General features: G+C 43.9%; 1 protein-coding gene and 1 long non-coding RNA gene across 4 annotated transcripts in view; one reads left to right on the top strand and one right to left on the bottom strand.

The window, feature by feature from the left end:
• Nucleotides 1-14,638, top strand: part of LOC118884432 — a 73,925-nt gene that overhangs the window by 44,710 nt on the left and 14,577 nt on the right. The window contains exon 2 of the long non-coding RNA XR_005017274.1: nt 7,083-7,164. This is a non-coding gene — a long non-coding RNA (uncharacterized LOC118884432). The remainder of the gene's footprint in view (nt 1-7,082; nt 7,165-14,638) is intronic.
• The window catches only part of CLYBL (citramalyl-CoA lyase), a 239,066-nt gene continuing 229,282 nt past the window's right edge, over nt 4,855-14,638 (bottom strand). The window contains exons 8-9 of one of the 3 annotated variants that reach the window (XM_036832076.1): nt 6,002-6,121; nt 4,855-4,981 (exon numbers count right to left, since the gene is read on the bottom strand). In XM_036832076.1, the coding sequence (XP_036687971.1) occupies nt 6,026-6,121 (96 nt within the window). In that variant the 3' untranslated portion in view covers nt 4,855-4,981; nt 6,002-6,025. Of the gene's footprint in view, nt 5,002-6,001; nt 6,122-7,979; nt 8,074-14,638 lie in introns of those variants that run through there. The other 2 variants (XM_036832077.1, XM_036832078.1) reach the window with 2 other exon arrangements.

Raw genomic sequence — 14,638 nt, 5'->3', positions numbered from 1 at the left:
CAGGACCCAGTGTGTTTGATCCTTTAGCAAATCTGACAGGCTGTTTACAAACATACAGAAGGGCTGACTTCGTTCCTCAGACCTCAGGCAGGACTCTAGTTTCAGGACTGCAGCCTGAAGGAACTCACAGGGACCAAAAGAATTGGGGAGGAGATGAAATAGTTGAAAAAAGTGGCTGGTTTTCAAAGCATATGGCGAGTTTTTCAAACGCTTTAAATTCTTAATTCGCTCCTCTCCTGTTACTGTCGCTATAGTAGCCAGTGGCACTTCTTTTTGTTTTGACATTTGACATTATTTTACGCCTTTGCTCCTCCTTTCACTTCACACAAGGGCATTTTAATTTTAAAAGAAAAGTGCATCCGGAACCAGTCCTACCGCTTTCCGACTAGCTGTCTGGCATCCAGTCGGGCTCAACAGATGTTTGTTGAATGAATAAACGAATGCATGAAGTGATTCTCTCTAAAAAGTTCTGAGAAATCTTTACTTTTAGCAAAGTTTGGGCTTGTCTTCTGTAAACTCGGGATTATCACTTAAAATATCCTCTGTGGATTTGATAGGAAAATAGGCAAAGTTAGAGTCTTTTGAAGAAACTCCACTAAAAAGCTATCTGAAATGGAATGTTCATTTTTCTCTCGATTCTAAAACCGTGCTTGAATAACGAGGGCAATTCCACTCAATGACTGAAAAGCAAGGGGACCCGGATCCTCCGCAGGTCCCCTGGCCAGAGATCGGCTCCGAGCAGGATAGGCTAAGGGCGCCGGGATCGGGTCAGGGAAACCAGGACCCGCGAGATGCGCCTGGCGCTGCCAGGTCCCCCAGGGCCTCGTCCCGGCGCCTGGCCGCGGCGCCGACTTCGGAGGAAGACACAGGGGCCGGCCGGTCCCCAGAGCGGGCGCGAGGGCCCCGCGCAGGTGTCGGGCCTGTGCGCGGGGTGTGCGGGGCCTGGGAGACCCGAGAGAGACGTTATTGTTACACTGTAACGAGTCTGATTAACATGCTCCTGACACTTTCTCTTAGTTTCTCGGGCTCCTAGCAACAGCGCACAAAGGCGCGGGATTGTTCCGGGCTCCGCGGGGACACGGGGCAGCCTTTGATCTGCCACCATTACAGCGGGGCTGCGCGACAGGCTCGCAGGCTCCGGGCGGCCCGCGGTCCCGGCCCACTGCGCGCCCCGGCCCCGCCCGACGGTCGCAGCTCCGGGAGCGGCCGCCGCGCGGGACCGGGGCCACGGGGCGCACCGGCCGGGCCCCGCCGGTCTTCGCGTCGGGGCGCCCCCGACCTCAGCCTTCGGGAAGCGCGGGCGCTGGGGACGCGGACTCGGCGTGTCCTGGCCCGGCGGGCCACGTCCTTCCGACGGGGCGCGCGGTCCCCGAGATCGCCGGCCCTCCCCGTCGCAAGAAGTAAACAGTAAAACCGAGCGGGTCGCTTACAGCCGAAGAACACAAAAATTAAAAAAAGACAGGCGTGAGCGACAAACAAATCCCGAAAGATTTTGTAAAACATTTTAAAAATTTAAAAAAATCTGCAGGCTTCAGCCCGTTTAGCTGAAACTGGGCTCGATCGGCAGCAAACCACCAAAAGGCGCTAAGGATGATTTCGGTTCCTTCCTACAAATCACTTTCTTTTCGTCGTTGGCAATTCTTATAGATTCATAAGGAAATATATTGCCAAATAATCGCTGGAATTTAAACAAACTCACCACCACCACCCGTCACAGAACACTAAAAAGCTGCCCGGTCCCACCGCGCAAGCTTTCTGGTACTAAGGTATTTGAAAGTAATTTATTCTCCATTTGTTCGCTCTCTTAACCCCCCATCCCACCCCGATTTAAAATAAAGCGCGGAAAGAAAGACCAAGGTTTTAACATTTAAATGTTGAGGTCGGCTGATTACTTTCCCCCTAAGTTGCAATGTGAAAACCTGCCGGGGGGGCGGGGGGGAGGGTCTCAGGGCTGGGAGGACAGTGTCCCCCAGCCTGGGACGCAAGCTTTGCGGTTACAGACCGGTTCGGTGACCCTCCGCAGCACCAATATGCACAAGATCCTGCTGTTAATCTCAGAACCCGTTTTGTACCTTCAACTGCCTTCCAAGTATTATACTAGAGGTAAAAATCAAAATCAAAACGGAAGACATTTAGCTTTCCAAGCTAACCAGAAACCACAGAAGCAGAATGCCCTTCAAATAAAAAAGCACGTATTAACTCTTCTCTTAAGACATCATTAGAAAATTCATCGTCCCTATTGAAGGTCAGTTTCCAGAACTGCCGAAGAACTATTAGGGGCTGGGATGTTCATCATAATATTTTAGGAGAGAAAAGAAAAGAAAAGAAAAAAAAAAAAAACCTACACGGTCTATTCCATTTATGCAGCAAAATATGCCAGGCAACGAGTTACTTTCAAATTCAAATTGGAGGCGGCAAGTCTTCGTTGTTGAAGACACTTTTCCCAGTCAGTCCCTGGAGGAGAGGATGTCAGGGCAGTTAGCGGTTCAATACTTGTAAATCTGAAGGGAACCGCACCCAGATGCGGGGGGACTTCCCAACTTGCGCTCAGGGATAGTGCCTGACTCCGGACTCTGCTGGAGTTCCCCTCGCCATTTCAATAAAACATGATTGTACTGATATAATCCTCTATACATTAAAATGAGGTTGTCACAGATTGTCATTAAGACCTCAGTAAAACAATGAAGACATTATTGGGAACCCCCCCTCAGGCAAGGTATTAGGGAATAAAACAATCTACACCACTCGGGTCCTATTGAGATTAATGAAAAAATTATGCCAAAAAAATCTCAATTTCATTTTCCCGTGACGGGGCTTTGCATACATACAGTCAGTCTTGCCTTACACCTGATGATTTATTAAACTAATCTGTAGTGATCACCACTGATGTTCTCAACTCAATCTTGTCCTGGCTCATTTTCTAAGTAATTGTTTCTCATTAGTTCTGATAATGTTTTAATAGTGTTACCCATAATTTAGCCCCCAAGAATTAATAACAGGGGGGTAATATGGTGAAGCAGCTTGTGATGAGCTACACAAAATATAAACAGGTATAGTTTTTAATTAATCAGATTACTGCAAGGTTCTCTTCTTGCAGTCAGTCCATTCCTAGTTGGGAGGAATTCCCCGGGTTGGGCACTGTCACATACCAAGTGGGGTCAGCTCACCCAGCCCTCCCTCCCACCCTCCATTACCTTCACCCACCCGAGGCACCAAAGAGATGTGGGTGGGAAAAGTGGGGATACCTCTTGTCTCCCAACATCTCCTTGCCTTTGTTCCTCAAGGAATGAGGCATGATGGATCTCTGACTAAACCCTCTTCTGGGTCCCTCTTGGAGGGTCTGTGCTCAGAGAGTGGGACCTTGGTCCAGATTTTTGGCTCTAGTGTGTCCCAGTGTCATGATCCTATCATAATTGGGACCCTGGGGTTATGAGGAAGATGATAAATCTGACACTCAGGGAGACTTAAACAACAAGGTGGTTTTGTTGGAACAAAGTGTGGTTTGAGATAAAGGGCGTGGTGACCAGTCCAACAGGGTTGGAAATCTAGGAACCTGTGAGCCCGTTGGTGATGAGGGTGGGGAAGACCTAGTCAGGTCCAGGCTCTCAGGGCCCCCTGGAGACCTTGCTGAGAGGATTGCTCTTCCTGAGGTCCGCATGCCTTCACCCTGGCATCTGGGGTCCCTTAGAGTGGAGGGCTTGGCTCTCAGTGAGCCCCAGGCTCGAGGAGGTCCATCTATAGGGTTTGGGGGTTGCCTGTGTAACAGGGGTGGAGACTAGAGCGTCTCCCTTTCATCCTGTCAAAACCCGAGGTGGGGTTATCTGGACCAACACATGAGGATGGGCAGGACGGCGGAGTTGAAGTGGGGGCTGCCTGTAGGGAAGTATGAAGAAAGGCTTTTATTATCGTCTTTTGTTTAAGACGGGTCCTGCCTATGCTTCCAACACCCTGAGGGTGTCAAAATGAGAGGAGTCTTCCCTCTGCCTTCCGAGCGGTCCTCCTGTGTTTGTGTGCTGAGCGGTGGGGTCCGGCTGCGCGGGCACCTATGGTCCTGGTTTACCCGGTGGGCACAGCTGCGCAGCGGGTTGTGGGGATGGCTTCTCCTGTAACTGCTGCCCACTGTCACTGTCCGCAGTCCTGAAGCCCAGTTTGGCTGGAGGCCAGTCATCTCCCAAGTTGGCTGAGACACTGTCTTCCTCCTTCCAGCCCCTCCGGGTGAGGACGAGGCAGGCTCCCACCTTTCTTTCCAGCTAACTCTGGAGCAGCACCGGGTGACAAATGCTCTCGAGGGGTTAGGGGGGTGCGATGCCCAGGGTAGGCAGAACCCCAGCGCAGCACATCCCATCTCAGTTAAGAGCTGCCTCGTCGGATCCCATGTTTGAGAATGTTAGTTGGTGTCTCAAAGCATGTGTTTCCCAGAACTGCCCAGCCTGGATCAGGTTCCTTTGCATGCCTGTCGGAACTGCCCTGCACTGGTGGTGGATGTCGTATGACCGTATGTGGGCCTCTCCCACTTTGCTTTGGTTCCATGATGCCTTTCCTTGTATATAACCTTCAGCCCTCCTCCCCTCTTGGGCTTCCTGGAGGAACTGGAAGGGGTAGGGGAAAGTAGACCCCTGGGTGGGGCACATGGTAGGGGCCACATAGGAAATAAACAAAAAGGGCGTAGGAGGAGGTGAAAAATGAAAATAAAAAACAACTGTTTTCTATTTACGAATTTAAATAAACAGAACAGCCTTCCCTGCAGTGTTTGTCTAAGAGTAGCAGCTTTGCTGCTGTGTAGGTCATGAAAAGGTTGGTGTAGAGTTTAAAACTTCCCATTCTGTTAATTTCTTAAAGAACAGTCGTCCAGAGTCTCCACACAAAAGCTCATGATTTAATGAGGAGCAGAAACAAAATCTCTGATTGTTGGTGTTTCAAATTTCATTGGCGTCCTCTGGCAAACACAAGTTGATCCTTCGCAGCTTCAATACCCTTTAGCCTTCAATATAAGAGCACATGCTGAATAGGGAAGAATGGCTGGTTGTTATGTTTATTTACCCTTACTACAAGCTGGGTTAACCTCTTCAAAACAGCTTTACTAAGCCCGTTAACCACACCACCCATATGACCTGTAGCAGCATCTCTAATGTGATGCAAATCTCACAGGGGACCATATGCACCAGCTCTGTGGCATTGTGTCTTCTTAGAGGCTACAAGTTTATTGCTGAGGGGGCCCTGTCCCAGCCATACATTTACAGGGGGGAAATGGCCTCAATGGCAAACAGTTAAACAGGGAAATAAAGGGAAAGAATGGATGGTCTTGTGTTTCTGCACATTTATTTTTTAATTGCTGGTAACTGTTGACCCAAAGCATTCACCCAGGATGAGGGCTTTCCTAGTGATCACCTAGCAGTCCAAGGATAGGGATATTTCATTTTTTGGGGGGGTGGGTGGAGGTTAAAGTAATCAGTTTTGAAGATTTATTTTTAGAAGATATCTATATAAACCAGTATGGTACTTAATCAACTTTTCTATGCCATCTCTGTTGTTTTATCAGATTACTAGTGAAATAAACACCAACCCTTCATTGAGTTATTATTTTTTACAAGGTTGGCCTTTCTTAAAATTATTTCTGGTGTCGAGTGAACAATGCACAATGTGGGAAACATCTAACGTGAGCAGGGTGAAGGGAGTATACGTATTTGGGAAAGACCTGTTTCACTAAAGACCGAACTTCCCCTGGAGCAACCCATCTCTCCCCACTATTTTATCTCCCTGTGAAATCGTAAGTCCGTACTTGTAACACACTCATGAACAATAAAATCATAAGCTTGGAACCAAAAAGAAGAAAGTTCATTTTTAGAGGAATAACTGGCCAGTGAGATAACCAAAAAAAAAAAAAAAAAAATGTGATTAACATGAACTGTAAATGAAGAAAGGCTCCCATCTGGCATACTAACAAGTTGCCTTGAGTATTATGGCTTGTCGTTAAGGAACCCACTGTATATGTTCAGCCCACCTGATGAGAGCTTCATTTAGCAGATCATTTTTCCTTGATGGATATGGCAAGCCTAACAATGTTCTGGGCCTGCTTCAGTAATGGCATGTCGATCACACTCCCTCGGAAAGTAAAGGCTCCCTGGAAGACAGAGAATACAAACTTCCTGAAAGAATGCTCGGAAATTACAGGCTTCCTTTCTGCACACACTTGTACAACAAGAACATTTTGGATTCCACCTGAATTATACTGACTTTCCTACCCAACTTTTGAGAAAGCCAAAGTAAATTACAGGGGAAAGATTTCTTTTTTCCTCCTAAAGAGGAAAAAGAAAACACTTCAGCATTTTAATGGAGAGGAAAAACATCAGGCACAAGGTATTGGAAACTGCTCATTTAACTCTTGAAATCAAGCAGAAAACAAGGGCGGAAGGAAAATGTAAATACTTCCTTATATACTTTTTGAAATATTGCATAGAACTGTGAAAACAGTAATATGCTCTGGCAACTGATTACTGTTTGAATAAATAATTGTATGATCAGGTTAAAGGAAGAATGCTTCCTTCTTCTTGTAATGTAATTGAGGGGTAACACTATCACGTGATGAGAAAATGTAAGGTAGGATTATACTGAGTAAAAAGAGATTCTTCTGTCGGTACACACTTTTGCAGAAAAGGATTACAGTGACAGGGGACATGAATCTGTAACAAAGAAATCATAGGTCTGTTGAATGGTGAGCCTGGAAAGAACCTGAAATCTCCTGATTTATACCCATTTTACAGATTCACTTTTTAAAAACTTCTGCAAAAACTCATTGAATGTGTCATGTGATCTCAGTGCTGTTCTAGATGAGGACTCTGATGCCCAGAGTAGTTAAGTGATCCTCCAAGGTCACTTGACTAGGAAAAGTTAGAGCTGGGGCTAGTACTTGGGTCTCAGAACCTCAAGCCTTCATTAGAGACTCCCACATTATGATGGTAGGGTAGTTTCTTTAGTGCCTCAGAAAAAGAAGAATTAAATGGACAGAAGCAGTATGAATCTGAAATTAATGTCTTGTTATTCATGTTCTTTTAATCACTTCTTTTTGCTGTTTTCAATTACAGCTCTTCTTAATTCCCCTTCTTTCTACCTGTTGGTAAGGATGCTGGTGTGAGTGGGGAGCAGGTGGTCTTTTGAGACCTGAAGGTGGGTTGGAGCAATTACAATCCTTGATGATGGTCCATTTGTATATATTGCCATCCATTTCTGGATTTTACAAGTACCACCTCTCAACAGTCAATGTTGTCATTATTCAGGACTTCTGGGATGGTCTCCTGGGCTCGCTGGAAACCCTCATCTCTTATAATAACATAGAGTTATACACAGAATGGAGGTTAAAAACATTGGCAGGGAATCCTTAGCAGTGACTTTGAAATTTGTTTTTTAATCAAGAGAGATTTAAAAGTCTTTAGGATTAGAATTCTCACCAGTGCTTAGCCTTCTCAGCCCTAGAATGATAAATCGGATTCATATGAACACCTGTGTTGCCTAAAATCCTATACCGTTAAGTCATTTTCCAATCTGCCCATTTTACTATTTATACTCCCAGATTGGTCTGTGCCTAATTTCATTCAACCTAGAGCTAATTTTGGTTGTCTCTGTGACCATGATGAATTTTATGAATTTGGTTAGAAGTTCTAAGGATATTCTGTGGGTTAGCATGACATGTGAAATCAGGGCATGGGACTTGTGCTGTTTTACAAGGCAAGAGTCTAGTTTTCTTATTGGAGTATATGATGAAGACCAAAGGCCTCCTGGTTATCCGTCCACCACGTGGATTCTGGCCCTGTAAAACAGCACATGTGTCCTGCTAAAGCTTAAAGAATAGGCTAATAATAATAGAGATGAAATTAGCCTAGATGCACATGAAATCAAAATGATGCACAGAGAATCAAGATGACTTGGCTTTGGGTCTATGCCATGTTCCCTGAATCCGCTTTGGATTCCACATGCACATCAAAGATGCAAAATATTTCATGTAGTTTTTCACGACAGGGAAATCATTTCTTTCTTTTATGTGGCAGATTTTGCTTGACTTCCTTTGTTAAGCTTAAGCTGGAAAACAAAAGTTAACATTTTTGTTCTTTGTTTCCTTCATCTCTGCAAATTGAGGATTTTAGTGTTAAGAATCAAGACTTCCTAATTATGAATATCCTCCTGTTTTCACATCGACCTAGAATATGGTTGGTTTTTTAACATATGGATCTACATGTGAAATGTGAACAGTCTGTTGGTCAGGATTTGGAAGAATGCAGATTGTCAAAAGCTACCTAGATTTGTGGGGAGGGTTTGAAACATTCCTTAATGTGTGATCATAGATAAGTTTTGGTTTCACAGCTCAGTGCGTTTCTGAGAAACTGGTGTACCATTTTGAAAAGAAGAGGGAACTTCCATCAGCTTGAAGATTCGGAATATAATTTGGTTTAAAATGCCTCTAAGTAGTAACTCATTCATGGTTAAAAGCCTTAACAACCATGACTACAACAATAATAATAGCTATAATTTCTTGAGCAGTTGCTAGCCCCAGGACTGTGCCTGGTCTTTGACATGTTTTATTTCAGGTAATGCTTGTAAAAACACTGTGAGGTAGATACCATGACCCATCCCCATTAACAAACTGTTTTTTTTTTCTTTTCAATTGTAGTAAAAACACATAACATAAATTCACCATCTTAACCATTTTAAAGCATATGAGTCTGTAGTGTTAGATTCACACTATTGCGCAACAGATCTCCAGAACTTTTTCATCTTGCAAAAGTGGAATTCAGTACCATTAGACAACTACTCTCCATTCCCCCTCCTCCATCCCCTGGCAATGAGTATGTATTCATCTGTTTCTATGAGTATATATCCATCCCCATATTATAACTGAGGAAACTGAGGCACAAAGAAACTTGTACGAGTCTGCCCTGTAGCTCGCTAAGTATAGAACTGGTATAAAACCTAGCTCTATTTGATCCAAAGCGTGCACTCCAGGCTTATGCCCTGGGCTTGTAGATTGTTCTCCGAGTGGGTTGCCTGGCCGCCTGAATCAGAATCATCTAATGGGGAGGTGGCTTGTTAAAATGCAGATTCTTGGGCTCCATCCTATAAGGTTTCATGCAGAAGGTCTGGGCGTTGGCCAGGAACCCTCTGATGATTCTAATGCACATTGAACTTTGAGAAGCTCTGTGTTTTAGCTCTCCTGGGTAGAAATGGTTAGGCTGGCTTTTAAATGGGTACAACTCCATCCCTGCTCTCAAGGAGCCTACAGTTTGCAGGAGGAGACACGGAAGAAAAGAAGCAGGTGCCATAAAATGCAACAAGAATTAGAGAATAAGCCAGTGTTATGAATAGGGAGATCAGAGGCCTGAAAAGTCTGCCCTTCTTACCAATCAGGACCATGTTTGCCATTTCACACTGTTGAGTTAGACATGATATTGTGTACCTAGTGCATGTCATGCATTTCCCGCTAGAGTTGTCATGAGGCTCCACCTCCGCACAACGGGCTTTTATTCAGCAATTACCTATTGAGTTATTTGTTGTAATAAATCACTAGTCAGCCACTTTGGCACCTCTTACTATACACATGTCTATGGCTTCAGCCTCCTGGAAATGAAGAGCAGTATCACCTTAGCATAGGTGTTATCTGTATAGGAAGGAAAACAATTACTTATTGGGCTGTACTTTTTCTAACATCTGGGTCATTGCCTGGTGGTAAGATAGGCACAGAAATAACATGAACTTTATCAGACCCTGAAGTTCTTCAATGGGGGAGAATCTGACTTACAATTTGATGGCAAAAGGACTGGTGATCATGATGGTGGTGATGACAAGAGTAATCACATCTATGGGAAATATTCATATATTTTACATTTCTGGCACTTAGCACTTGAGAATTTTTTTCTGTAGAGTACTAAAAGAGTACTTTTCTAGCACCCATAAATTGATCTAATCCTTTCCCTACTCATTGTATTTTCAAATAACTTCTCTGGGCATTCAGGGAGCTCTCTCTGGCACATTCCCATGATGATGTTGCTCTGTCAGAATTAATGATAATATTTGAGCACAGCTGCTATACGCCTTCTTTTTCAGAGTGACACTTTATTTCTTCCTCTATGATGCTAAGTCTTATGCCCAATGAATTATTTACCTCATTACAGTTCCCAGTGAATTCCTAAAACTTTTAGTCAGTGTTGGCCACTATGGAATTTGTCTTTAGGACCTTGGTTGTGCCCTCTTCTTGCTAAACTCTCTCAGGCCCAGCCCTGACTTCCCATCACATAGCTCTTCCTTACTCCCAAAGTTAATTGCTCCTTGATACCCCTCAAAATGGGGAAAATGATGCTCACAGAGACACAAATGGGCACTGTTTCATTCTTTCTTTCCTGTTTTTCAACCTATCACACTTGGAGTCCTTGGACAGGCCCTAGTATGGCCTTGGTCCCCTCACAATTTGGCTAAGGGGTAAGGATTTAAGTTTGGTTACCAGGCACCCAAAGCTCAGTGGGGAGGCTGCCTGGCTCCCAGGCTGGCCAGCAGAGGTCTTGCTGAGAGACTGCTGGGACACCTTCCTAATTGGGACCGTGATGTTATTTTTCTAAAATATCAGATAAGATCATCCATTTGCTTAAACCTTGCTTTGGCTCCCTTTGGACTTACAAAATCAAGTGCAATCTCCTTAGCTGGGGGCCCAGGGCTCCCCACGGTGAGACCAGGCCCTGCCTCTGCTCTCAGCTTAGTCTCCTGCCAGTCTACACACACACACACACACACACACACACGCACACACACACCTCTGCACCTCTCCCACAGGCTCTGCTCTCTGCTCTGATGGTCCTTACCCTGTCTGTCCGGCAAACTGCTCCTTATGCTTCAAGACGTCAGAAGATGTCATGTCCGTGAAGCATTTTTAGACTTCCCTGGTTGGGCTCATTTCTCTCCTTCTTTCCCTTACACGTCCTCCTGTAACAACATTTGTCACACTCTACTGTAATTATTTGTTTACGTCGCTGTCTTTCTCACTATGTTGGGAAGCCCTTGAGGACAGGGTCTCACATATCTTTGAATCCCCAGAATCCAGCACCCAAAACATGGTTCTGAGTGAAGCTTGTTTCTTTTGTGGGGCCTGAGCTGGGTGACTGAGGGGACAATGACTTGGGAAGACAGAATCACTCTTACCTTTCTGTTCTCCTATACCTGCAAGTGTCTTTCTGTGCCACTTGATCTTTCCCTGGTCTGGTAATACTCCCTGGTCAGTTGGCCAACACTTGCTGAGCCTCCAGTAGGACACAGGGACTGACCTAAGCAAATGTGATGTTGGGTTGGGGTCAGGTTAACTCATGCAAATGACAACGGTTGAAGTGCAAGTGAGTCTATCTGTAAGTGGTGCTTAAGGAATTAGACGCTGCAGAGAGAAAGAGCCATCAAAACGGGGTGGTTTGGCCTCGGAGGGGCTTTGGGGAACAGTACTTTATTTATTTATTTAGCTGCACCGCATAGCGTGTGTGATCTTAGTTCCCCAACCAGGGATTGAACCTGGGCCCTCAGGAATGAACGTGTGGAGTCCTAACCACTGGACCACCAGGCAAGTCCCAAGGGAACAGGTACTTTTAAAGTCAGCTTTAGAAGGTGAGAGATGCCAAATGAAGGTCAAGAGAGGGGCAGGGGAAACAGAGCAGTGTATCCATATGTGCGAGTGGGGTTGGCCTTCTGTGTTCGACAAGAGCCCCCTGTACTTCTGGTCATCAGTGACTCAATAGATCAAGCAAAATGAAGGACCACGGTATGAGTTACTGGATCTGTCTGTTGATGAAGGGGTTTCTCTAGGGCCTGAGGAAAGGGAGCCTAATCTAGCCTCAATGAGAGCAATCTGGAAGAGGGACGGCAGACTTTCCTCACGACAAAGCACACAGGACTCAGTCCCTGCTTGATGCAACCAGACTGGAACCCACAGGGCTCCCTGTGTTCTTGCTCCCGGCCCTGGTGGGCCCGAGGGGGCCCTGGACCCTGAGCGGGAGGAAATGGAACCACTTGTTTCCTGTCCTCTATTCTGGGTAATTCTTTCTCTGTTCTAGAGTAGTCTGGGGATCCAACAATCTGATTTACAGATACAAAAACTGCAGTTCAGTTATTAGTTCATCTTTTTAAAGGAACTTATGAGTAGGATAGGACTAGAATCTTGGGTTTTTCACCCCAAATCTCAAACTCTTCCCACTAATCAGTATACCTCAAAGCATGGCTGGTAACCATGGTACATAAGATGATTATAGAAAAAATTAATATCAAAAATTTTTAATATATATTATTTTACATATACTATATTTAAAAAATTTTGATGTGATTTATAAAAAATAAATAGCATATCTAAACTGTTATTTCAGAGATATTATTACTTAGAATGAGGCTGAAAAAATTAATATATATAGGTAAGGCCCAGATAAGCAAGTATGTGAAAATGCAATTTTAATAACTGGCTTGGGAACAACTGAAATGCAACGTGCTTCCATCCTGAGTTTCCACTTGGACGCTTTTACTATAATTATTATGATGGCAGAAATACCAAAGGATATTTTCAGTGAGAAAAAATTCAATAATAAAAATGTGAATGACATTTTAAATCCTCAAAAAACCCAAAGCATTTGTAAGAAGGATTAAAGGAGGTGACATTTGATCTTTGTGCTTCTGAATATCAGTAACCCTTTGTTTTATGGATAAACCATCTTTTAAAACTGCCATTGAGAGTAAAAGAATACTATTGAGGACTTGGGGAATAGAGAACATGTTTTTCTTTTTTTAACACTTTAAATTGTAGTGATAATTTGATAGGTATTTTAATATTTTGAATTAAAATTCAATAGTCGTTCACTCTATGACCAGAGAAGTTACAGATGTTAATATATCTCTACTTGAAATTTCTAAAAGCTCAACTGAAGTCATTCAACATGGGCAATTCACATTGGGCTAATCTGTCTTTACTGCTAGCACTGAAATTCTGACAGGTGATATTCCATGGCCTTTGAAGGGGTGGCCCTTTAAATGATTCATAAGAATGTAACAGTTGAAATATTTGAAGGGGCTTTGTTTTGTGCCTGAGTGGGGAATATAGTGACAATTCGGGCCTATTGAACTGCTTCAACAGGATCCCTTCAGCCCCTGCCTCAGAGCACAGCCTCTGAGGGGGTGTCGGGTGCTGGGTATCCTGCATCCTGGGCAGCCTGTTGGATTTATTTTCCAAGTTCTGAAAGGTGGAAAAGCCTGGAGAAGCTCCCTCCTTATCCCTCCCATCCCTCCCCCTGTCTTTCCCCTGTGGCTCTCTGGCTTGAAAAAAGAGCACAGAACCCTCCATGGAGAACGGGATGGAGGGTCCTGTATGCCCCCCAGTGCAGTTCCAGCTGCCAGGTCAGTGCTGCCTGAGAGGACGTGGGGAATCACCTGTCCAAGCGGCCCCTCTGTATTTAATTCTTTTAAATCCATTTAAAAGAATTTAAAAACTTATCAGCCGGAGGAGATAGGAATCAGATGCAGGTGACCAGCAGTTGGGAGCACGGCTATGCCGGAGGCAGTGGTGAAACAGGATAGTTTTCAGCAGACGGTGAGCAGGAAAAGGAAGACTACTAGCGAAGACAAATGGCCTGACACGTTTATAAAAAGAGGAAATTCTTTGGAACATGGCACCTGAGTGGATGTAAAATGAAGGGACATCATTAACATCTTGCTTTTTAAAAAGGAAGCATGAAATTATTTAGCTTTAGCTCTACACAGGAAATAGAAACACTCATGTGTTGGACATTGGTAAGATTAATTTGGGACTTTACCAATAGTTTTAGGAAGCTGGAGGAGTAAAGAAGAATTAGTAGAAGATTTGGAAGATGAATTTGGCAGGGAAGATGGAGGTGGCTGAACAGTAGGGAGGAGAGCTGAGGTGAATGTTTAGGTCAATTATCTTAATATGTGACCAGTCCTGAGTTGTCTACTTGCCCAGATGGAGGGTCTCAGTGGACCAGAGCATCCTTACTTCACAAACGGATAGGGAGACCAAAGGTGCCTTCTGTTTTTAAAATTCTTCTCAGAACCCACTAAATGTAGGCAACAGGATTTATCTTTTAAAATATTCAGGCAAAATGATCAGACAGGAATAGACAAGTCTTTATTTTAAATATCTTTTGATAAGGAAATCTGGAAAAATCAGGCCAAGTATGCCACATGGAAAGCTACCTACCGAGGTGAAACAATTGGATTTATAAGCATATTGCAATCTAAAGGAGTTTCCACATTTGCTAGCAAACTAAACGTTGTGCTTAATTTTCTGTTTTTTTAATAGCTTTATTGAGGTATAATTTGCATACCATAAACTTCACCCATTGTTAAGTGTATAATTCATTGACTTTTACTAATTACATAGAGTTCTGCAACTATCACCTCTCAGATTTTTTTTGAAACTAGAAATCTTGGAAAATATTTTATTTTTAATCCTGAGATAAATGTGTAAATACTTGCATTTAATTCAGAATATTTTACGTCAAATTTAAGCTGATATTGCCTATGAGAAAAGCAGAGAATGAGGGCCTTTTTATAGCAGCTTGCAGCTAAGACCAATAATATTAGACTTCTATTTTAAATGCTGTAGCCTTATTCTTTC

Source organism: Balaenoptera musculus, chromosome 18 (assembly GCF_009873245.2).
Source record: "Balaenoptera musculus isolate JJ_BM4_2016_0621 chromosome 18, mBalMus1.pri.v3, whole genome shotgun sequence".
NCBI classification, from domain to species: Eukaryota; Metazoa; Chordata; class Mammalia; order Artiodactyla; family Balaenopteridae; genus Balaenoptera; species Balaenoptera musculus.
This window is presented reverse-complemented; position numbering and strand designations above follow the sequence as displayed.